Here is a 23,855-nt window from a genome sequence, read left to right as displayed (position 1 = left end):
ATTTGCGGCCGCATGTTTTGGACACTCGGGCGAAGAGAGGGGCGGAGCTGTCAACTGATCACCACCTGGTGGTGGGTTGGCTCCGATGGTGGGGGAAGATGCCGGTCCGACCTGGCAGACCCAAACGTTCTGTGAGGGTCTGCTGGGAACGTCTGGCGGAATCCCCTGTCAGGAAGAGCTTCAACTCCCACCTCCGGCAGAGCTTTTCCCACGTCCCGGGGGAGGCGGGGGACATTGAGTCCGAGTGGACCTTGTTCCGCGCCTCCATTGTTGAGGCGGCCGACCGGAGCTGTGGCCGTAAGGTCATTGGTGCCTGTCGTGGCGGCAATCCCCGAACCCGCTGGTGGACACCGGCGGTAAGGGATGCCGTCAAGCTGAAGAAGGAGTCCTATCGGGCCGTTTTGGCCTGCGGGACTCCGGAGGCAGCTGACAGGTACCGGATGGCCAAGCGGAACGCGGCTTCGGCGGTTGCTGAGGCAAAAACCCGGGCGTGGGAGGAGTTCGGCGAGGCCATGGAGAATGACTTCCGGACGGCTTCGAGGAAATTCTGGTCCACCATCCGGCGTCTCAGGAGGGGGAAGCAGTGCAACGTCAACACTGTTTACAGTGGAGATGGCGTGCTGCTGACCTCGACTCGGGACGTCGTGTGTCGGTGGGGAGAATACTTCGAAGACCTCCTCAATTCCACCGACACGCCTTCCATTGTGGAAGCAGGGCCTGGGGACTCTGAGGCGGACTCTCCAATCTCTGGGGTTGAAGTCACTGAGGTAGTTAAAAAACTCCTCGGTGGCAAGGCCCCGGGGGTGGATGAGATCCGCCCGGATTTCTTAAGGGCTCTGGATGTTGTGGGGCTGTCATGGCTGACACGTCTCTACAGCATCGCGTGGACATCGGGGACAGTGCCTCTGGATTGGCAGACTGGGGTGGTGGTTCCCCTCTTTAAGAAGGGGGACCGGAGGGTGTGTTCCAATTACAGGGGAATTACACTCCTCAGCCTCCCTGGTAAGGTCTATTCAGGGGTGCTGGAGAGGAGGGTCCGTCGGGAGGTCGAACCTCGGATTCAGGAGGAACAGTGTGGCTTTCGTCCTGGCCGTGGAACAGTGGACCAGCTCTTCACCCTCAACAGGATCCTCGAGGGTGCATGGGAGTTCGCCCAACCAGTCCACATGTGTTTTGTGGACTTGGAGAAGGCGTTCGACCGTGTCCCTCGGGAGGTTCTGTGGGGGGTGCTTCGGGAGTACGGGGTACCGAGCCAACTGATAAGGGCGGTTCGGTCCCTGTATCACCGATGCCAGAGTGTGGTCCGCATTTCCGGCAGTAAGTCGGATTCGTTCCCAGTGAGGGTTGGACTCCGCCAAGGCTGCCCTTTGTCACCGATTCTGTTCATAATTTTTATGGACAGAATTTCTAGGCGCAGCCGAGGCGTTGAGGGTGTCCGGTTTGGGGACCTCAGCATCGCGTCTCTGCTTTTTGCAGACGACGTGGTGCTGTTGGCTTCTTCAGGCCGTGATCTCCAGCTCTCACTGGAGCGGTTCGCAGCCGAGTGTGAAGCGGTCGGGATGAGGGTCAGCACCTCCAAATCCGAGTCCATGGTCCTCGATCGGAAAAGGGTGGAATGCCCTCTCCGGATCGGGGATGAGATCCTGCCCCAAGTGGAGGAGTTTAAGTATCTTGGGGTCTTGTTCACGAGTGAGGGGAGGATGGAGCGCGAGATCGACAGGCGGATCGGTGCAGCGTCGGCAGTAATGCGGACTCTGTACCGGTCCGTCGTGGTAAAGAGAGAGCTGAGCCAAAAGGCAAAGCTCTCAATTTACCGGTCGATTTACGCTCCTACCCTCACCTATGGTCACGAGCTATGGGTCGTGACCGAAAGAACGAGATCCCGGATACAAGCGGCCGAAATGAGTTTTCTCCGCAGGATGTCCGGGCTCTCCCTTAGAGATAGGGTGAGGAGTTCGGTCATCCGGGAGAGACTCGGAGTAGAGTCGCTACTCCTCCACGTTGAGAGGAGCCAGATGAGGTGGCTCGGGCATCTCATCAGGATGCCTCCTGGACGCCTCCCTGGGGAGGTGTTCCGGGCATGTCCCACCGGTAGGAGACCCCGGGGACGACCCAGGACGCGCTGGAGAGACTATGTCTCTCGGCTGGCCTGGGAACGCCTTGGGATCCCCCGGGATGAGCTAGATGAAGTGGCTGGGGAGAGGGAAGTCTGGGAGTCCCTCCTGAAGCTGCTGCCCCCGCGACCCGACCCCGGATAAGCGGAAGAAGATGGATGGATGGATGGATGGATTTATTTATTTATTTATTTATTTATTTATTTATTTATGTATGTATTATGTTTTTATCTTATTTCTGGTCACTTAAAATGGACCTTTTTGGTACAGTCTGGCTAAAACATCCATTTCAGCACCATCATCTCATCAAATAGCCTCACAATAAGAAGTATTAACCCAACATATTTCTTTACTGCTTTACTGCCTGACTATCTGTATTATTATGCGGACTATTTTTTTCCTATTTTTATCCAGGGCATGTGTTTCACATTGCATATTTTTTCAGGACTGTCCTTGCGTGGAGAAAGTTCAGGACTCCTTCCCCCTTCCTGTCAATGTTGAAAGGAAGATTACACTAGTGGGACAACACCTCAACCTGTTTCAGGTACATAGTTTAACCTTACAACTATTATAGCAGGTGGTTTATTATTTAGGTATATATGTTTCTCAATATGTCCCTCTCAATGTTTTAATTAAGTTTTTCATTCGAAAACTGTTCACATTTAGGATGAAAATCTGGACTACGAGTGCGTGCTGGATGTTGAGAATCAGTCAGTAGTGGTTGAAGCGTCTGTGGAACCGGATGCCAAGCAGCCCTCAGTTTTTTTGATAACCTGCAAACCACATCAGGTCAGCATATTTTATTTGCCAAAGTTTTTTTTTTTTTGTGCTATGTACAGCACATACTTAATACCTAAACTTCTAATGGATATGTTTCAATGTATCTAAATCTAATCTAAACAGCAAAACCAAAATAAAATAATAATAAAAAAAAAAAAGATCATGAAACTACACTCCGTTTTCAATATACTGTTGTGTTTGCATACATTTTACACCCTCCCAGACAGACGGATCACATTAGTGCTTTGTTCCTGAATTTGCATATTAGCCTGTATAACTCAAAACATGCTACATTGTTTTATTGCTTATTTTTCAGTTTGCTTATTCTGCTTTGATGGAGGAATACCCAGCCATGATCAACGTCAGAAGGAAAGATAACTTTCTCATTGACAGTGCTGATGACCTTTTCGGTGGGGGCTAATTTCTCATGTGGCACACGTTATATCACACACCTTGGCAACCTTCCACACAGAATGTTCCAAATATAACAATGAATTTTTTCCCCTCACTGACCTCCCTTTCTTTCCCCTGCTTCAGTGACTCTGTACAACTGTTCCGTGGGGAGATCTGACTGTAGTCGATGTCGTACGGCCGATCCAAAGTACGGCTGCGTCTGGTGCGGGAGTTCTTCCACCTCCCACTGCGTCTACCATGGGTCCTGCACCGATGATGTCAAACACACTTGTCCTGCCCCTGTCATTCATTTTGTAAGGCTTGTTTTATCCTCTTTGAAAAAGAATACAAACGTCAACAACTGTTTTTAAGGTGTTTATCGCATATATAATATTAATGCGTGCAAACATGTATTTGCTACTGAATTGTTTCCACCAGAGATGAACCTGGTTGCCTCTCTTCTGGATACCCATCTTGACACATCTGAGCTATTATATTATTAAGAGGAGGCTGGTGTGTGTTGTGGTTAATGTGATCATGTGTAAATGAGAAAAGCTGTCGCTACGTCTTTTGTCTTATGTTTCAGTTGGATCCTGTGTCTGGCCCTGTCGAGGGGGGAACCTTGGTGACTATTTCAGGCTCCAATCTTGGCCAGAGGGCTGAAGACATCCTCAACTCTGTCACACTTGCTGAGGTTCCCTGCAGTGTCATCCACAGCAGATATGAGATCTCCTCAAGGTGAGTAATGTATGCCAAAAGATGAACTAGGATATGCGCGTTTGCTTCTTACCCCTGTGTCGTGCAGGATAGTGTGTGAGACCACAAGCAGCAGGGGAGAGAAGAGGGGACAGGCCTCTGTCAAAGTAAGGGGAGGAGGACTTGGTGTGTCTGGCCAGACCTTCAGCTTTCAGGTAAATACAAGTTTGTGAAAATATGCTTGAAATTATTCTTTGAAGAATATTATTGTGTTGCTACATCTATGTTTTATTTCTTTAATTTTGTATTTTTTTTTGACAAGGTGACATTTAGCATTATATCTCGTGAGTAATCTGCTTTTCAATCAAGCAACTCATCTTCTTAGTTGCATTAACAGGAAAAGGATGCCAGCCTCTAATTAATTAGCACAAAGTGATGAGCAAATTTATGGCTGTAGGCTGCGAAACAACCCTCCGGTGTTTCCCGCTGTCTCGTTTATCTTGACAGTAAATCACCCACATGGCTGTAAATTAGTGGATTATTGAAACATGCAGTTTTATTTTCTTTGTGCTTTCTTCTCATGCTGTATTTTTATTACTCATTGCCAGGATCCCATACTGAGCGGTCTCTCCCCCCAGAGAGGGCCAAAAGCAGGGGGCTCGTCTGTCACTATCAAAGGTCGCAGCCTTAAGACGGGCCACCCAAATGATGTCAGCGTCCTCATCGGAGGAATACCATGTATGGTGTAAGTGTCACACTGTCATTATTCATGCATTCTTTATTTTTGATGTGTAAAGCTTTTTGTTTGAGCGGCTGTTCAATCGCAAGCTGTCTTTGTTTAGGATAAGCATCGAGGAAGATCAGATCTGCTGTCTGACAAGAGGCAGTAACAGGACAGGCGAACATGGCATCATAGTGCGATTTGGAGGCGCTGAACGCCACCTACAGGGTGTTGTTTATCATTACACGCCCAACCCCAACATTTCCTGGGCCGCACCGTCCAAAAGTTTTCTCAGGTGCTTCACACTTCAAACAAAAGACATTTAGAATGTTATTGTTGTTTTTTTACATTAAGTAGTGCACAGAGACATGATTTGAAAAGATCTACACTGTTGTATTAAAACTAAATTGATAATTTTATTAATTGCCATCACATTTTGAATAGTTTTTTTCATATCCAAGGAATATAATACAATGAAGCTCCATGCAAGGATTTCATGATTTTCTCAACTTTTGTTGAGATGAAGCATTGAACACTGAAGCATTTTTTCAAGTTTAAATGTCAATTTAATGATGATATATTTAAGTTCATCTTTCAAGCATTTCCTTTTTCCTTGCAGTGGAGGCAGAATCATCAGAGTGTCCGGTCAAAACCTTGATGTGGTTCAAGACCCCAAAATTCGGGTCACTCTCAGCCCGCCTGATTCTCTTCCTCCCAGGAGGAGGCGTAGCACAGGTCGGTTGAAAGAAGGACAAGATAAAAAAACGCCACTCAAGCGACGACGAAGGATCATCCCAGAGGCGGACTGCTCTCAGGGTGCACTTTGCCATGTGAAGCAGGTATGTGTTAAAAATCCTTCCCTTTTCTACAAATAAATATTTATTGTATGTTGTTTCTTTATTCTGTCCAATCCATACTGCAGTACGAATCCCACTGTGCAGTGAACAGTTCCTCCCTCATCTTGTGCCCGACGCCGGCTGTAGGACCGGAAGCCAGGAGAGCTAGGGTCAAAGTTCATTTCCTGCTGGACAGTCTTCATTTTGACTTCAACACTGTGGGCAGTGAAGCGTTCAGCTATGAGCCCAACCCAAAGCTGTACATGCTGAATCGCAATGACCCCGACAAACCGTACCACCACAAACCTGGCAGCATCATCTCTGTTGAGGTGTGGAATGATGACACAATTTACAGACTGTGAATTAGCTGAGGTAGTGGTTAGCGGTGGTTAGAGTTTGGATCTCTGCCTCCAGTGTGACAATTCAGTGTTTTCCTCATGTTGCGGGTCTTTCTCCCACTTTCTAAAGTATGCATGTTAGGTTCACTGAGGATTCTAAATTGTCCATAAGTGTGAATGTGAGTGTTTGAATGTTTTGCAAATTAGTTCAAGGTGTACACTATGTCTCAAATGAATTCAGATGGGATAGAGTCTAGAACATTTATGATTCATTCATTGTTTTGTGTTTAATTGTGTTCTATTTGACATGGAGCTAACATCTTTTCAGTGGAAACCTATCATTGCCATCAAACTCTGAGATCTTGTGTGAGTTTACATTTTCCGCAATCATTTCAACTTAGGGAGAGAATCTGGACCTGGCCATCCAAAAACATGAGGTCCAAGCTCGGATCGGGGACGGCGTATGTTCAGTGAAAACCCTGACCCATAACCATTTGTACTGTGAACCGCCAGCCAAGCAGCCATCAGTACGCAGCAGCCAGAAAATGGAGGTTATGGACGGTCTGCCTGAGTTCACTGTAAGTAAACGAGTAACTCAGCTCCATCTGTCCAGACTTCCACCACAGATTTATTATGAATCTTGGAGTATATGCATCAAGCAGTATTGTGCAATCGTCATCATTTTACTGAGCGCTTTACACAGTAGACAACTTGCCCCGTATGAATGGGCCATGAGACTTAACAGTCTTTCTGTAATTTTGTTTTCTAGGTCAAAATGGGGAACATGAATTTCTCCTTGGGTAGGGTTCAGTATGACAGCCATGCCATGTCCATATTTCCCTTGGAGGCCCAAGTGGGAGTAGGGGTGGGAGCCTCAATAGTGGTTCTCATTGTGCTCATAATCGTCCTCATTTACAGGTAAATATAAATATCCATGCTATTCGGTAGGTTGCCCACCTTGAAATCTTTTTGTTTTTTCATGTAGCCCGGACTTTGCGTCATCATTATTTTATTTGTTGATTGCCAGGAAGAAGAGCAAACAGGCCATGAGGGACTATAAAAAAGTCCAGATCCAGTTGGAGAATCTGGAGACCAGTGTGCGAGACCGCTGCAAGAAGGAGTTCACAGGTACGAAGATTGACATTCTGGTATTGTTTCAAAAGCTCCCATTTTTTCACGTACTTTTTCTTACTCCCATCAGACTTAATGACCGAGATGATGGACATGTCCAGTGATTTGGTGGGATCGGGGATTCCCTTCCTGGAATACAAGGCCTATGCAGAGCGGATTTTCTTCCCAGGCCACCAGGAGTCACCACTGAGACAAGATTTGGATGTCCCGGAGAGCCGGAGGCAAACTGTTGAACAAGGGCTTGTTCAACTGTCTAATCTGCTCAACAGTAAACTGTTTCTCACCAAGGTCAGCCTCAGTCCTGTATTTGTATTTTTGGTTACTTTGTTACATATAGAGCAACAACCACCACCACTTGTTATATTGTGTAGTTAATGCAGACATTGACTACTTCCCTTGCAGTTTATTCACACACTGGAAGCCCAGCAGACCTTTTCTCCAAGGGACCGGGCCTATGTGGCCTCTCTGTTGACTGTGGCCCTCCATGGTAAACTGGAGTACTTCACAGACATCCTGAAGACTCTACTTAATGATCTGGTGGAACAGTATGTGGCGAAAAACCCCAAGCTCATGCTTAGGAGGTCAGAAGTTTCTTCAGCATTTATGAGTGTTTATTATTGAATATTTTAGAATTATTTAGGCGGTCAATTTAACGCATTAATTGGAGTCAAAAATTCAAAGAATTTTTTGAGAGGAAGCACAGTTCGTTCCAACAGGTTGTGTGAAGGAGAGGTGCAACTAATGCAGGAGATTCCTGGATTTTGAATTTCTGTCTTGAGTCAGCTCTATATGTATTTTATTGAAGTGTTTTTGTATTGCATTTTTGAATAATGACCTGGCCTGATTGGTTTGCTGATGTGCTTGACCTTTTTTAATTAGAATTTCATTTTTAGGAAGCACACTCCACCAATAAAAATGTGGATTCAACTGATTAGTCATGCACTACAGTTTTGTAATGTCCTAGAATTCAAATTCTTTATTTGGGACCTTTATCAGATATGAGATTAAAATGTGCTGATTAATTAATTAATGACAAATCCTGTTACTAGTAATTAGATTATTTTTTTATCACCCTACAATACCAACTACTATTCTGCATGTATTTTTTCTCCTAGAACTGAATCTGTGGTTGAGAAGCTCTTGACAAACTGGATGTCCATTTGCTTGTTCAACTTCTTGCGGGTATGTAGCAGGATAACAGCGTGTTAAAGCTTCACATAGAACATTTGTTTGCTTCTACTTTTGAGCACATGGAATACAGCTGGAAATTATTGCTTCTCATGATTACTGGATGGTTAGTCATGGCTCTCTTGAAGTTGGAAATACATTCCATTCAGTACAATCCCTGAATGAGTCTTGAATTAATTCGGTTGCATTTTGACATTGATGACCCTCCATATTAATTCCTGGACAGGAATCAGCAGGGGAGTCGTTCTACATGCTGTTCCGGGCAATAAAGCACCAAGTGGACAAGGGACCCGTGGATGCTGTGACAGGAAAAGCCAAGTACACTTTGAATGACAACCGGCTGTTGCGAGAGGATGTCGAGTACCGCACCTTGGTCAGAGCACACACTTAAAGTATAATTAGTGTGCACTCTTCCTTTTTGTAATATTTGTTCTAATCGTAAGAATTGTTGCAAATTGAGGCTCAATCCACATGTGACTATGGGTCTGTTTTGATATTTGATACTTACTTTTATGTTGACGCATCTAGTGTTGCAATTAATTCATCAAATTATCAACTCTTGAAATACCTTACTTTAACATGACAAGGTAGGGATTTCTCTTCCCTTCCTCAGAAATGCTCAAAATTCCATTCTGTCAATGCAGACCCTAAATGTTGTCATGCCAGCGGCTGCTGCCAATGGAGGAGCGTCAACTCCCACGTTGCCCGCCAAGGTCTTGGACTGTGACACCATCTCCCAAGTCAAGGAGAAACTTTTGGACCAAACTTGGAAGGGGACATCTATCTCCCGGAGACCACATGCTGACTCCTTACACCTTGGTAAGTTTTGTGTGCATTGTTAGTAAAATAGTATACACTACACAAAAACACTTGCGGTTCCTGCCCCTATGGAAAGTGCAAATTGCTTTCATTTACACAAGTTCTCATATGAACAGCTTTATATAATATGATTACTATTTTCCATCCAGAGTGGCGCTCTGGTGTGGCAGGTCACCTAATCCTGTCAGATGAGGATCTCACATCGGTCGTGCAGGGCTTGTGGAAGCGCCTCAATACTTTACAACACTATAAGGTCAGTCTCAGCCACACGTACATGTTGTAAATGCACATCAGCCTAACATAAGCCTACTGAATACATATGGACAATACGACAAGAAATAGAGCGATAAATAAACATGATGATGCTGTTTTTACCTTTTCTTATATATGCTATGTACTGAAAATGGTGTGGGGGGTTTTCCCCCCTGCGGTGGTGCAGGTCCCTGATGGAGCTACTGTCGCCCTCATCCCCAGAAGCACTAAAAACCACCTCCATGACAGCCAAGATTACATGCCTGGAGAGAGTGAGTCTGTTACCACACAGAAACAGTTGTATACAAATATCCATCCACAAACGATGCAGCTGCCTAAGAAAATAGGATGAATAGTAAGCACAAGAGGTCGCTGTTTGACTGTATGAATAATTCATGTCAAACACTTCTGAATTATGACATTGTCACGTGATTAAATTGGCAATAGTAGTTACCGATCCACCTATAATTTTTGGATACCTTGTGACTTTTGACACATGAGTAAACTTTAATAAGGTTTTATATATTTGCAATTATATCTTGTAAATCACTGTACAGTAGTTGAATGCAATTTGCTTATGCACATTTTATCTGCGTTAAATGCTTGAATACTACGTCTTTCTTTTTTTTTTTTTTTATTTAAATTTTTTTCTTTATTTATTTATTTTTTTATTTTGTTTCGACTCCCGTCAGAGACTCCTATGCTGGATGATGGTGAAGACGGCGGCGTTAAACTGTGGCATTTGGTAAAAGCCAGCGAGGAATCGGAGCTGCCCAAACACAGAAGGGGCAGCATGAGGGAGAAGGGCGGTGAGCGAGCCAAGGCCATCCCTGAAATTTACCTCACGCGACTCCTCTCCATGAAGGTGACTGAGTGAACCTTCACAAATGCAAAGCGCTCTAGAGTTAAATATTGAGAATTTAGTAATGGTTAGCTTAAAATTCATGTGCCGGTAAAATAAGGAGTTCAGATCAGTGCTGTTTCAAGTCCACACGTGATACTTTTGTACTGTTGCTTACTGAAGTATTTGGATGTATATTCTTTTTTTCTTCTCTCATCGATTTGTCTTACTGGACTCTTTGTCAGGGCACACTGCAGAAGTTTGTGGATGATTTATTCACAGCAATTCTCAGCACCAGTCGTCCCGTCCCTTTGGCTGTCAAATACTTTTTTGACTTGTTGGATGAACAGGCCCTGCAGCACAACATCACCGACCCGGAAACTATCCATATCTGGAAAACCAACAGGTAATGGCCAGTTTAAAAATACATATACGTACACATAATAAAAAACAAAAAAGTTGAGAGGTGTGTAATAATGTTGAATTACTAAATGAAACCTAAAAGTATTTTCTTACTGGTTACACTTTACAGAACTGGTTTGTTTATTGCTCTCTTCCTTAGTTCTTTCAATACAGCTGATGCATGTGATTGTCTCACCAAACAGCTTACCGCTGCGATTTTGGATCAACATCCTAAAAAATCCGCAGTTCATCTTCAACGTGCAAACCTCAGACCACGTGGACGCTGTGCTGTTTGTCATCGCTCAGACTTTTATGGACTCCTGCACAATTGCTGACCACAAACTAGGACGGGTGAGCTCATCATAGTTCGGCAATATACAACTGCTGCAGAGCGCTTTCTAAAACCACTACACTCGTACTATGTCACCGCAATTACTGCTTATTCACCGGCCACATATTTAGGTACACCTGATGAGAGCCACCAGGCATACCTAGAACAAAGATCTGTGAATGTGCTCCTCTAATATGACATTACCTCAGCACAAAACTCATAAGTTGATAAGTCATTGAATGTTTAGTGTTGTATGTAAGAGTAAAGTCCTTTGATTATTATTCTTAGTATTATTTGAAAGGTCTGAAACCCAGCCCCGGAAGGAGACATGTATTACCCACCTGAATGCTTATTTGAGAATGAGGACACAATTTGTCTTCAATTTGTCTTCCTTTCACAGGACTCCCCCATCAACAAGTTGCTCTATGCCAGAGACATCCCGCGCTACAAACAGATGGTTGAGAGGTAGGAAATGTTGGGCAGGCAGTCAGCCCATTGACCCGGGGCACTCCGCAATGGAGGAGAGGGAGGCCTGGGACAATCTGTCAGGGCCAGACAGTAGGTAGACGAGGCCTGCGAGGCTTCCATGCTTGGATGCGCTCAAAGCAGACACGCCGTACTCACTGCTGTCTGCTGCATATTACACTGGTGATGGGTTGAAGCTTCATTAGACAAGAGTTTTTTTGATGTAACAAATATGTCTAGTTGTTATTTTAGCAAGGGTGGCTTCTGTCGAGAACAGTGGCATTCTCTTTGTTTTCTAAACACACATTTAAGGCACTGTAAAAATGACCTTGATATGAACTTTCATCAAATTCCTCATGATTGTCAAAATTATTTTAATTATTAAAAAAAAACATCATCATATCCTTCCCACTATCAGTCACGATTGATAGTCTTTATAGAAGGTACAATTGATGAAATGATTATTTCAGCACTCAACTGGCTGAAATTGTCTTTCTTCATGAATAAAATACTTTTTTATTTTTATATTCTACCCTTTTGCTTTCTCCAGGTACTACGCCGACATCCGCCAGACTATCTCAGCAAGTGACCAGGAGATGAACTCAGCTCTGGCAGAGCTCTCCCGTGTATGTTACCTTCCATGTCTTCCCATGTTGGAAAATGTTGTCCTGGGTTAGAACCTGTGAATCATTCATAGTGGTATCCTTTTGAGAGGGATGTTGAGTTTAAAATGAATTCTGAATGCAAACCAATGCCGCTCTTTCACCCCCGTTGGTTCATCTCTGTTTTCACCCGTCTAACGCAGAACTATGCCGGTGAGGTCAACTTCCTGGTGGCTTTGCATGAGCTGTACAAGTACATCAACAAGTATTACGACCAAGTGAGTGTCACAAAATCATCCAATGTGACAATTTAATGTAGATGGTACATTCATATGAGATGTGGTTATTTTACTGCATACTAAAGAATAATTAAAATCAATGAATTTGATATGCAATGACATATGTGACCCTTTTTTCAAAAATGATATTTAAAAGCAATTTAATATTTAGCCTGAACCATACCCAGGTTAATAAGGTTTGTAATAACCCAATTTGTTTGTCAATCCGTCACGACTTCAGCGAGTTACGAGAATTTAAGCGAGTCAACCATCTGCTTTAACTCAGACTACAGCACAGCGCATCAGAGCAGTCTCCTGAAGAAGAAAATAGATGGCTAAATATCAAAGGCTATGTGAAACAGCCAAGTTATTTGAGTCGTACTAAAGCTGTGTGTGCGTCACACATTAGGGTGACAAAGTGGGGGTGAGACCCTGTTAACCTTGGGTTGGGAAGGACAATAATAAGAATTTAACATTATAAAAGCATCATCAATGCATTAAATGTAATAATGAATTTTCTTCTCAATACCGTAATGCAATTCTCTTGACAATACTGTATATTTATTTTGAATTTGACATTTCTTTTCCTTGTGCGATTAGATTATCTCAGCCCTTGAGGAGGACTGCACAGCCCAGAAGATGCAGCTTGGTTACAGATTGCAACAGATTGCTGCCGCCGTTGAGAACAAAGTCACAGACCTATGACCAAACAGCCAGATACGTTTTCCCCTTTACCCACAAAGACTTTGACGGGAAATTATCCCACCTCTTGAAAAACAGAACAATTTTTTACACAAACAAAATGTGGAGCATTTGAGAAAGGGAAACAGTAAGGAAGGATGTTTTCTTCCCTTGGTGGCTTTTAACGAGAAACCACACAGAACATTCCTAAAAATGTACAAAGTACACGCTTTAGTCCTCAGTTGACACAGTAGATGAAGAAAAGGGCAAAAAGGTGTGAGAGTACTTGACTTGAATGCCTAGTCCAGCTGTTATAAATGTCTTAACAAAAACACATTAACCTTTGATGGAAATTGTCCTAGACAAATGTGCTTCTAGTTTCCTTCAGTTATTCTTTCAAGTCTTACTTAATTCATTGTGGACCCAATTACCACCAGTTCTTATTGGCTATACTGTGCTCTAGTTATTGTCACATTTGTTTCACAGAAACACCAAATGAGTTAACAAAATCACTTTTAAAGGTTTTATCAAAAGTTAGTTTTCACTCCAAAATAGATCCGTCCAACATGTTATCTGTATTTGGGCCTCCCCTTCTCGGAAATCAGCAATAACAAGATACATGCATCCTTAAAAAGTCACTAAACAATTCCTGTTATTGGTGCCTATGAACAAGATATTTTTTTTGTTTGTTTTGTTGTTAAGGAAGGCGGCTTTTTTTTTTTACTAACATAAGGAGTTCAAGCAAATGCCATCGGCGTTTTTTTTTTTCCATTGTGTCATTCAAACATTTGTGACTTCATTGACAGGCATGACAGCGACAGCTTTTTGGTGTTGCTGTGAGCATCCTTACATTAGCATTTAACACCTCTGTTCCAAAGTAAAGGCTCACTGAGCCGTTACTGAAGCTTTGATCCACTCAGTTTTGTTCATGATTATTTTGGTCATTTCTCATATCATCAAGTTCTTTGCAACATTCATCCAGGTTTTTTTCTATAAACTAAAGTGGATTAAGAGAAATGTGTATAAAACCTGTCCCCACAGAACAGCTCATTTTACATCTTATGTTAGCTTACTGAAGGTACCTTTGTTCCTCTATGTTGCTTTTAGTTTTTAATTTATTTTTATTTATTGAATAGCTTATGTTGGTAAATGTGATTGAATTTTGTCACTGAGGTGCCCTTCCAAGTTAATTGTATTTTATTTTTATTTTCAAAACAAAAAAGAGATATATTTTAGACATTTGTTTGTTTTAAGATGTGAGGTCTTGCTGTGATTTAAACAAAAACTCAGCAATTTTCACTTTACTGAATAATATTTCAAGTCCTGTTCATGTACATACACGTTAGTGTCGCTTGTAGCTTGAGTGCGGATGCAAAGTCGCTGTTAATTGTTGTGACATTTTTTTCTGTAGTTGCACACTCTACCCAAGTAATCCTGACCTAACAATGGCTGAATATGCTGCAATAAAGTGTTCCCGGTTCTAACAATGGTTTGAATTATTATAACCCATCAGATTAACAGTTGTCTTGTGAGCAGAATATTACATAATTTTTTGGGCGGGATCTTTATACTGATTTTAAATGTAGCGACTCAAGTACAGAATAAATTACCCAGTACAGATACAGACTGATATCAATATTGTCCTTTTTTTTTTTTTTTTTTTTTAACCAATAAACTCACTTTATATATTTTTGGATCAGAAAAATTAAACTTGCATTCATTTTTAATATCAATTTGTTAGGGAAAAATTAATGGCAGGTGGAATGCCAATTTTTTGTTACCAAAATTTAGACGCTGCCACGTGTTGGTGGGATGCCAGCAAAAGAACTGGAGACAATTCAGTACAAAACTCTTCTGTCAAATACCAGAAGAAAATAACACCAACCATCCAAGGAAACAATCTTTCTGCCAGTGACATCATCAGGCTCTCGGAGCTATCGATCTAAATGAGGGCATTCCAAGATCTGCTAAAAATAATCAGAAAACAAGGCTGGAATTACTAGTAAGTCTGTTTAAGGGGGAATTTCATCTAGAGACATTTTTAACTCCAAGCAACACCACCTGCGCTTTGAACCGATGCAACCACTGTGTCACCGGCTGGGACTCTAATGCACTGACCACGGCGCTATAAGGTTAGGATGCTGTGTTGGTGATTAGCACAGTCTTGAAAGCTAGGTTGAAAACCACTAGGTAGCGCTGTGATCGACATGAGCATTAATCTGCTTGTGTTTTGGAATGTAAGACTAGAGGCGATGGAAAATGAGATTGGAAACATTGCTTGCACACGCACGCACGCACACACACATGTTCTGAGAAGTCTCTTTAATGCAAGCCCAAACTGAGTTGTGCTGGAGCCTATCCCAGCAGACTATTTATACAAGAGGCTGATACTGATATTCACTGGTCGCCAGCCAATTAGATAGACCATTCACACTTAAATTTCCCATGAAAACCAGAAGAAATGAAAGGGAGGTCTGGGAAAAATTTAATCTATGCAAGAATGTTGACCATCCCTGATTTAGAGTCACTAAACTGGAGTAGTGGAAGAAAACTTATACAGGCATTGGGAGAACTGTGACAATTTCAGAACTGTAAGGCGTATGTGCTGAAGTACATTTAAACTTAGTGATTTATTAGTGAATGACAAATTAATCCAATCACAAAAGTCCATCAGATACGGGAGGTGGATTTTGTGTCTCCAGATACATTTACATAACACGAACTGCCATACTATAATTGGCGTGTTGGACGATGGGGATCCCGTTCTCGTGCCAGGTTTCTGCGTGTGACCCATATGACCTCCCGATCATGTTAGCGATGCACACGCAAAAAAACCAACAGCTGTAACTCCTTGAATTCTTTTCAGTCAGACTGGACTTTGAAAATAAGCAACAGATAGACAGTAACAGAGAAATACAACACTGAATGTATCCCAATAATAAATTTGGGACCAGGACCAGAAAGAGTTTCACTTTCCGTATGTGGCTCAGTGGAGTTGATGACTGTTCGTCTTTTTCACTTCTTGAACCGCTGTTGTTTCTGCAGGTCGGACAGGATGGAGAGGAGTCGCCGTTCACGCTACACCGCCCCTCTTCAACGTCCCGCGTGAGTTGCAAGCGTTTTGTTGAGACTGATTTAAAAAGTGAACTGCAGCAAACAGCATACTGTGGTAGTGGAATTTTATGAAACTCAGAACTACACAGAGAAAGAATGCCATTATTATTTTAGACGAGTTTCAGACCCGATAGGAAGAACTAGATGTTTTATTTTTGAAAAATATGAGGTGCTGTCTAAATCCAGTTTTGGGTGTGCTTTTTCTGGCTGATTATTCTCATGTAGCCAAAGTTACAGCAGGTAGTTTTTGGCTACAAGGTGCTACCAATTCATTAACATCTGAGCTGTAAATGGTCTGCTTTTAGAGATTCAAGTCTGTTTGAACTTTGTTACAAGTAGCAACGTGAGCCCAGTCCTAAATAGGTGACACATCAGCACAATCAGCAATGTAGGGGGTGATGTGTTTGCATTTGTAGCTCTGTCAATCAGCAGGATCAGAAAAAAAGGACAAAAAGTGTCCGTAGAGTGTTGTCTGATAACTAATTCTGATCCAGGCTGCTTCGGATAGCTGAGTTGTAAGGGAGACATTTGGCCTCAATTTTCTTAAGTTCTAAGTGAATAACACAGGCATCTTAATAAAAAAAATTGCAGGCAAATACAATAGGTATTTGTAAAGTTGCAGCTCTAAAACAGAGTTGTTTGGCCTTGATGGAGGTATGCTATGTATGTACGGAGTTGTTGTCTTCACATTCTTGTGTGTGTATGTGTGTGTGTGTGTGTGCGTGTGCGTGCATGCGTGCGTGCGTGGATGCGTGCGTGCGTGTGTGTGTGTGCGTGTGTGTGTGCGTGTGTTTTTGTGTGTGCATGTATGTCTCAGGAGTAAATCTAGGTTATCGCTTAGTTCCGACGCCCTGGGATCCCTCAAGCAGCTGGAGCTCAAGGACGCTGAGAACCCAAGAGAATACTGTTATGGTATGAGGACATTTCATAACTTCCACCATTATACACATACGCTAATATAGTAATGTGTGTAATTGGAGGACACCACAGAGGAAGCCACTGTTGTCCAAAAAAATTAATTTCCAAGTTTATCGTTGTGCTGGTCTGATCTTCGACAAAACTCCAGTTTCTGTTTGATGTAGTATTAGTGTCCGTCTCTAATACCATAATAGCTGTTGTCAGGATCTTTACACTATGATTGATTGTTTATTAATATCACCGGCCTCTCACTCAAAATCCGCTGGGGCTAAGCTCCAGCTCAACCCTGACCGATAAATGAGGACAAGCTAAATAGAAGATTGATGGATGACTTACTACATAATACAGTATGGAAAGACATGAGATGCAATACCAGAAATAGCTTGAAGATAATGTTCTACGAGGAATATCAGTTTTCCCTGTCTTATTTCCTCAGGTGGCTATCACCATGTGCAGATTGGCGACACGTTCAACAAAAGATACAAGGTGCTCTCCAAGCTCGGCTGGGGATACTTCGCCACAGTGTGGTTCTGCGTGGACCTCAGGTAGATCCAAACTTGTACTGATTAGTTTAATATGATATGACACGATATAGTATATTTAAATGATTACTTCAATAACTACAATAATATGCATTACTTCATTTTGAGCAATTTACAAATCACGCATAGATATGAAATGATCCACTCTTGTTCATGCACCATGTCCCGCATAAATCATTTAATAATGTAGTATAAAAAAAAGTAAAAAAAAGAATGTGCATTAAGAGGATTAGGTAAGTATTTTTTACAGGATTTCTTAAGAACAGTTACTGACTACTCGTACTGTACTCGTTGGACAGTACGATAGCAATTAAACAGACTTCCATTAACTAAAGTCTAAGGAAAAAAAGAGGATAGGGCTCATAAATCTTGGGTATTAACTGCAGTTAAAGTCTACACGATTCGAATTTAGATTTCAAGATGTACAAAAATGTTTGCACTACATTTCCTTACCTTTTGTGCTTACAAGCATACGTTCTCTCCAAAAACCATGGAGCGTTTAATTTAAGCATATCTCTTATAAAAACTACTGCTACTAGTGATGACAGTCATCTTTTATGCTGTTTTCAGTTTGGGTCGGCATGTTGCAGTGAAAGTTCTGAAGAGCGGAGCTGCTTTCGCTCAAGCAGGACAGGATGAACTTACTCTCCTACGATGTGTCAGTCCAATTGTTTTCCTACAACTTTTCCATTGCCTCTTAATTGTGTAATTTGATTCCTCCCACTATCTTATTCCTCGCCACATTGTCTTCTTTGTAGACCGCTGGTCCCACTAGCCAACATCCACACAGTCAAAGGATTGTCCGTCTGCTGGATGAGTTCAAGCTGGCTGGAGACAATGGCGTTCGTATCCTCACTCATACCAGTTTGATCCATTTGTTGAAATTGCTAAACACGACCCTTGATTTTTTTTATTCTGTTGAAAGTGCATTCATTTGCAATCACGTTACTTGGCACTGAAAGGCCACTCCTACCACACACTGGTAGAACTGCCTGGCTCATTATCTCTGTCCTCTGCCGTTTCTTCCTATCAGTTAGAAATGAGGTGAGATGAGATATGTGAGGCACATCATTGTCAATCAACAGTAGAACACTACACTTATACAACCAAGTATAACGGTTAAGAATGTTAGAAGGTTAGTTAAAAAAAACTGATTTTGAGTTTCACCTAATAAGAGATTGTTTCTATTTCCAGTTGAAACTGCTTCCTAATCTGAATAAAGTGCTGGTAAAGGTGCATTTTACTTTGAAGAACAGATGTTGATGATAGTTGTTTCATATCAGAGGTTTCACTGCACTTCTGGTCATTGAGTTGACCTTAATAAGAGCTGTTGGACACGTGTCTTGTAATGGAGGCGCTCGGACCAGACCTGAGGAGCTTGCAGATGCGCTCTGGGAACACCCGACTGTTGCAGCCATATGTCAAACAGATAGTCACCCAGGTACATTTTAAAAAAAGGTTTTCGTATTATTTGATAAATTTTTCCTATTGATACGCAAACAATGTATGTATGTTAAAAAAAAGGGTGACACTACTTCGCGTATTTTCACATATCGCGGGTGGTCTTGGAACCAATTATCCGCGATAAACGAGGGATTACTATATATATATATATATATATATATATATATATATATATATATATATATATATATATACGTATATATGTATACACGTATATCTCTCTCTATATATACACGTATATATGTATATATACATTTACTATTATTATTATTATAGTAAATAATAATAATCTTATCTTATTTTATGTTACCTTTAGGTTCTGCAAGGTTTGGATTACCTTCACACTCAGTGTAAAATCATCCACACAGACATCAAGCCAGAGAACATCCTGCTGTGTCCAAAAGAGCATCCCCAGACTGGACCAGTATTTAACAGCACTGTGTCCAGTGGACTAAAGGGAAATGAGGCTGACACCACAGGCACTGTTTATTTATTTTCTTGCTTGCTTCAATGTGTTTGTCGTTGATATATACTATTCATTCATTTATCCATTCATTCATGGACTGACTGGGAGTATGAATGTAAACTGAGAAGCTAAAAATGAATTACCGCAAATGGGATAAACTTATCTGAATATGAATTTGAGTAGTAGTATTCAGTGTTCTCTGTTTGAATTTCATTATTTAATATATTTAGATTAAATCAATCCTTATTTTCCCTGTCATTTTCTTCTAGGAAAACAGGACCTGATTCCCTGTGTGTTTCATGATGCCACAGTGAAGATTGCTGACCTAGGCAGTTCTTGCTGGGTGGTCAGTCACTAGTATTGCTTTGATTCACTCGAATTTAATTTCATTTCATTTAAATCTCTAAAGTAATTGTCTATAATAAAAAGGGGAAGGGAAAAAAGAGATGTGAAAATGTAGAGTATCTGTACCATACATAAATATCCTGCGCCGAATCAAAACAAATTGATGACGATTGGGGAAAAAAACGAGTATCCATGGATTCAGAGTAGAGAGAAGGTGGACTTTAACAAAAGAATGAAATGTGAAGTGGTGAGTGGATCAGTCGAAAACTCCCACCATGATGACAGAAGAGCCTCTTTAGTGTGAGTTTACCAGAGGTTCATTAGCATACTGCGATATTAATAAGATTATCCATGTAATGCGGTTTTTAATTAAAGTAGAAGCAAGAAACAATTTGATACATTATTTTTGCTCGAGGGTCCCTGCTACTATTGTAAATTTAACGCTCTGGTGAATCCAAATGGATATTGGTAAACATAATTTAAGACTTAAGAGGTTTTATATGATTTCTGACTTCCTAGTACATAATATGTTCATGATTATTATTTTTTTTACCCTTTGTTTCTTTGAGCAGTACAAACATTTCTGTGAGGAGATCCAGACTCGTCAGTATCGCTCACTGGAGGTCTTACTGGGCTCTGACTATGACCCACCAGCAGACATCTGGAGCGTCGCCTGCATAGTGAGAAACCAATTTAGATTGTTTTTTATGTCACTAAGTGAAATTTCCAAATCAGATGTTAAATCTTTATTTATTTTTTTACCTTATTATTTGTATTCCTCGTGTACACTCCTTTTTGTTCTGAAGTTAGCTTATGAAGGCAGTTACACTAGTGGTTAAAAAATAAGGTAATAAATAGTGCTTTGTAGTTTAGGTTTGGTCCACCAATCATGGTGGATGCCTCATTCTTTCTGTTGAGGAAGAGCGCTGCAGGTTATTTTGAATGAATGCTCACTAGATTCACACTATTTCTGATGCAATCTCTCTCTTCATTTTCTTAGGCCTTTGAGTTACTCACAGGAGACGCTCTGTTTGAACCCAAAGCAGGCGCCTCCTTCTCTCTAGAGGAAGGTAGGTGTCCATTACAGTTAATTAGTGCTATGAGATTAAATGAGATTATGGGGAGCATCGGCCATATAACGCAATCTGTATATGCTCAGATCACATAGCCCAGATCATGGAGCTGCTCGGTAAAATCCCACCAGCCATCGCTATGTCTGGGAAATACTCTGCAGACTACTTCAACCACAGAGGTAAGATCAAGTGCATTTGTTTCTGTGACATTTAATCTTGCATTGTAATTGTGAACTTTTATTTGAAGTCCTTTTCGTTTAAGGATTTTATGACATCATTTCTCAGGTAATTTGAGGTTACATGTGATCGTGTGCGAGGTAAATGGTTGATTGGAATTTCCATGCATATCGTCCCTTTTCTGTACAGTTTCATTTCAGTGCAGTTTCCAATTCAGGCTCATGGGTCACTGGAGCCTGTCTCAGTTGACTACTAAGGCACCCAACACTACACCCTGGATTGGTCGGCAGTCAATCACAATGCATATACTGCATTACACAATCAAAGTTATCGACACGACTTGGCTTCTAATTTGCAAATATTTCAATGAGGAGGCTTGTTGCTTTTTGGTCGATGGGCCGCTAATTTTTGAAGGAACTACTGAACTACCGTGACGCACCACCTTGTGTCCTTTACAATTAAATGTGTGCAATCAAAATAGATGGAAGAATAGCAATAAGACAGTATCATTAGTGTCAATGTTTGTCATTACCTAGGCGACTTGCGACGTATTGGACCACTGAGGATCTGGAGTTTGTATGACGTTCTGGTGGAGAAATACCACTTCCTCTTGGACGAGGCCACCACTTTTTCTGACTTCTTACTTGACATGTTGGATTATTACCCAAAGAGGAGGGCCACTGCAGCACAGTGCCTCCTTCACCCTTGGCTGAACTCCTGATGTAACTGGCTGGAAAGACCAGCACTTCCACAAGCTCTCACAGACTTGATGGCAGATTCGTAATGGTGACGTTAGGCCAATGTCAGATTTAGCACATTTCTTCGCCATTGCAAACTCGACTCACACTAATAATCTGATATAATGCATCCATCCATCCATCCATCCATCCATCCATCCATCCATCCATCCATCCATCCATCCATCCATCCATCCATCCATCCATCCATCCATCCATCCATCCATCCAGTTTCATCACCAGTTAACAAACGTTAATATGATTTTATATATGTTTTTAAAACAACCTCCCAAAATGTTGATCGTGATTATCATATATGTGTACATTGTTTTTTCCACTATTCTCTGTTGTGGCAGTGAGTATTTTAAATGGAAAAAGATTTCTAGGCCAGGAGGTGAGATGTGGCCATGTCACAGAGGAAGCTCACCGAGAACCAGCCGCCATGAATAAGACTACTTATATAACAAAGTAGAATCAATTCATATAACCTGAAGTGAATGATGTAGGCTACTCACGCAAAGCAGTAGGAGCCAAAGTTGTGGCAATAACACGGCCTCGTCTGTCACAGCCTCTTCTGAACAAATCCCCTTGTAGTGCTTGACCTTAAATGAACACAGACGTGAGAACCAAACAAAGTACCAATGAAATGGGGTAATCTAGTATAGTTTGAGTTTATGGGTCAAAAACCAGTAGAATATTTTCTTACAAACAAAAGGTCCTACAGCCTGCAACTCGAGCTTCGAGCTTGATCCACAGGAGTGTTTTAATTTGCTTGATCAGATATTTTTCTCTCTCAAAATTTACAATTTTGTTGACTGGTGAGATTACATTTTCAGACTCATAAGAAACTACTACCTTTATCTAAAAAAAACGTTATGACTTCATTTACTTAAGTTTTCAGTTTTCTTTAAAATTACAACCTTATTCACATCAAAGTTTAGTAGTATTTATATTTCCACAAAGAATAATTTGGTTTTTTTTTATCTCATACCAGCCTACTATGTTCTCCTTTCCAAAGTTGCATCTATGTTCCGGTTGTTCACACGGCATTATTATTTATTTGTTTGTTTATGAATACTCCATTGTACTTGGTCAGTATCGTCCAAACGTAATGTCGCAAGGCAACTGTTGATTCGTTTAATCTTTTTAGGGAGACAAAAAAGTAGTACATTGTGATTGCTAATAGTGCAAAAAACAAACAAACAAGGAAAACAAAAAACGAAACTTAACTTTTATGTGGTATATGGAAGCTTCTTTCAGGAAGCAAACATTAACACTAAAGATCATTACTCATTGGTGGTAACATTTAATAAAAAAAGTCACCAATGACAAAACATGTCCTTCCCTGCACACCTTTCCAGCCTTCTACTCGCCTGAAAATGCAAATGTGATTTTATTCTGAGGTTCACCTGCTTTAATCTCCTGTGACTGTTGAGTCAACTCCAGTAAATTCCTTGTGATGGGCCGGTTGACACTGGATGGCATTTATAGTCTCACATCACTTTTAAGAAAGGCAGAGAGAACGAGCGACAGAAAGAGCAAGAAAAAAAAACATTTCTGACATTTGTTTTCGAATGAGCTATTTGCTCATGAGCAAGCAAATAAAATATCAATTTTGCCCAAGATGCCCCTATTGATATATCATATCATATATTATATTATATATCATATTATGTCATATTATATCATATCATATAGATACTTTGGCTACCTTTTGGACTTAATGGGAGAAATGTTCTTCAATCCATTGTTTTTCTATCATGCTTGTCATCATTAAAATGGTGGGTGAGCTGGAGCTAATAAAGAGTCTGGTGGTTTATTATGCTTACATTTGAGTGATGCATTTAATTGCCATAGATCATCATAAGTACAAACGTGGAATAGATTGCACGCACATACACTCACCAACATGGCTGAATTAAATATACAATTTAATGTTGCTACTTGCTGATATTTAACCAAGTGTGGTGGTTGCGAGAGTGAGACCACACAGGAAAGAGCCACTGATGATTAACAGACGTTTAACTGGACAATATTCACAGGATTCACACAGTGGCTGGCGCTCTTAGCCTATGCCACCCTCTCAGTATGTGTGTGTGTGTGTGCGTGTGTGTGTGTGTGTGTGTGTGTGTGTGTGTGTGTGTGTGTGTG

General features: G+C 41.4%; 2 protein-coding genes across 3 annotated transcripts in view; both read left to right on the top strand.

Annotated features, from left to right (window-relative positions):
* The window catches only part of plxnb1a (plexin b1a), a 41,159-nt gene extending 26,667 nt beyond the window's left edge, over positions 1-14,492 (top strand). For both annotated transcript variants that reach the window (XM_037279219.1, XM_037279218.1), the window contains 27 exons: positions 2,560-2,658; positions 2,781-2,903; positions 3,211-3,304; positions 3,432-3,601; positions 3,874-4,025; positions 4,093-4,198; positions 4,592-4,728; positions 4,826-4,999; positions 5,324-5,543; positions 5,627-5,869; positions 6,280-6,456; positions 6,648-6,796; positions 6,906-7,006; positions 7,080-7,297; positions 7,412-7,590; positions 8,125-8,191; positions 8,424-8,570; positions 8,842-9,016; positions 9,166-9,269; positions 9,456-9,540; positions 9,961-10,133; positions 10,355-10,515; positions 10,715-10,862; positions 11,243-11,307; positions 11,858-11,933; positions 12,113-12,187; positions 12,788-14,492. In XM_037279219.1, the coding sequence (XP_037135114.1) occupies positions 2,560-2,658; positions 2,781-2,903; positions 3,211-3,304; positions 3,432-3,601; positions 3,874-4,025; positions 4,093-4,198; positions 4,592-4,728; positions 4,826-4,999; positions 5,324-5,543; positions 5,627-5,869; positions 6,280-6,456; positions 6,648-6,796; positions 6,906-7,006; positions 7,080-7,297; positions 7,412-7,590; positions 8,125-8,191; positions 8,424-8,570; positions 8,842-9,016; positions 9,166-9,269; positions 9,456-9,540; positions 9,961-10,133; positions 10,355-10,515; positions 10,715-10,862; positions 11,243-11,307; positions 11,858-11,933; positions 12,113-12,187; positions 12,788-12,892 (3,723 nt within the window). In that variant the 3' untranslated portion in view covers positions 12,893-14,492. The remainder of the gene's footprint in view (positions 1-2,559; positions 2,659-2,780; positions 2,904-3,210; positions 3,305-3,431; positions 3,602-3,873; positions 4,026-4,092; positions 4,199-4,591; positions 4,729-4,825; positions 5,000-5,323; positions 5,544-5,626; positions 5,870-6,279; positions 6,457-6,647; positions 6,797-6,905; positions 7,007-7,079; positions 7,298-7,411; positions 7,591-8,124; positions 8,192-8,423; positions 8,571-8,841; positions 9,017-9,165; positions 9,270-9,455; positions 9,541-9,960; positions 10,134-10,354; positions 10,516-10,714; positions 10,863-11,242; positions 11,308-11,857; positions 11,934-12,112; positions 12,188-12,787) is intronic.
* Positions 14,493-15,723: 1,231 nt separating this feature from the next.
* Positions 15,724-23,256, top strand: si:ch211-220i18.4 (SRSF protein kinase 3). Its single transcript, XM_037245810.1, has 12 exons — positions 15,724-15,973; positions 16,800-16,894; positions 17,337-17,445; positions 18,013-18,100; positions 18,201-18,288; positions 18,777-18,883; positions 19,223-19,385; positions 19,642-19,718; positions 20,290-20,397; positions 20,718-20,787; positions 20,877-20,969; positions 21,504-23,256. Exons 1-12 carry the CDS (start codon positions 15,867-15,869, stop codon positions 21,686-21,688), a joined length of 1,290 nt encoding a protein of 429 aa, XP_037101705.1. The 5' UTR covers positions 15,724-15,866; the 3' UTR covers positions 21,689-23,256.
* The last annotated feature ends 599 nt before the right edge of the window (positions 23,257-23,855 follow it).

This window comes from Syngnathus acus, chromosome 2, assembly GCF_901709675.1.
Source record: "Syngnathus acus chromosome 2, fSynAcu1.2, whole genome shotgun sequence".
NCBI lineage: Eukaryota > Metazoa > Chordata > Actinopteri > Syngnathiformes > Syngnathidae > Syngnathus > Syngnathus acus.
This window is presented reverse-complemented; position numbering and strand designations above follow the sequence as displayed.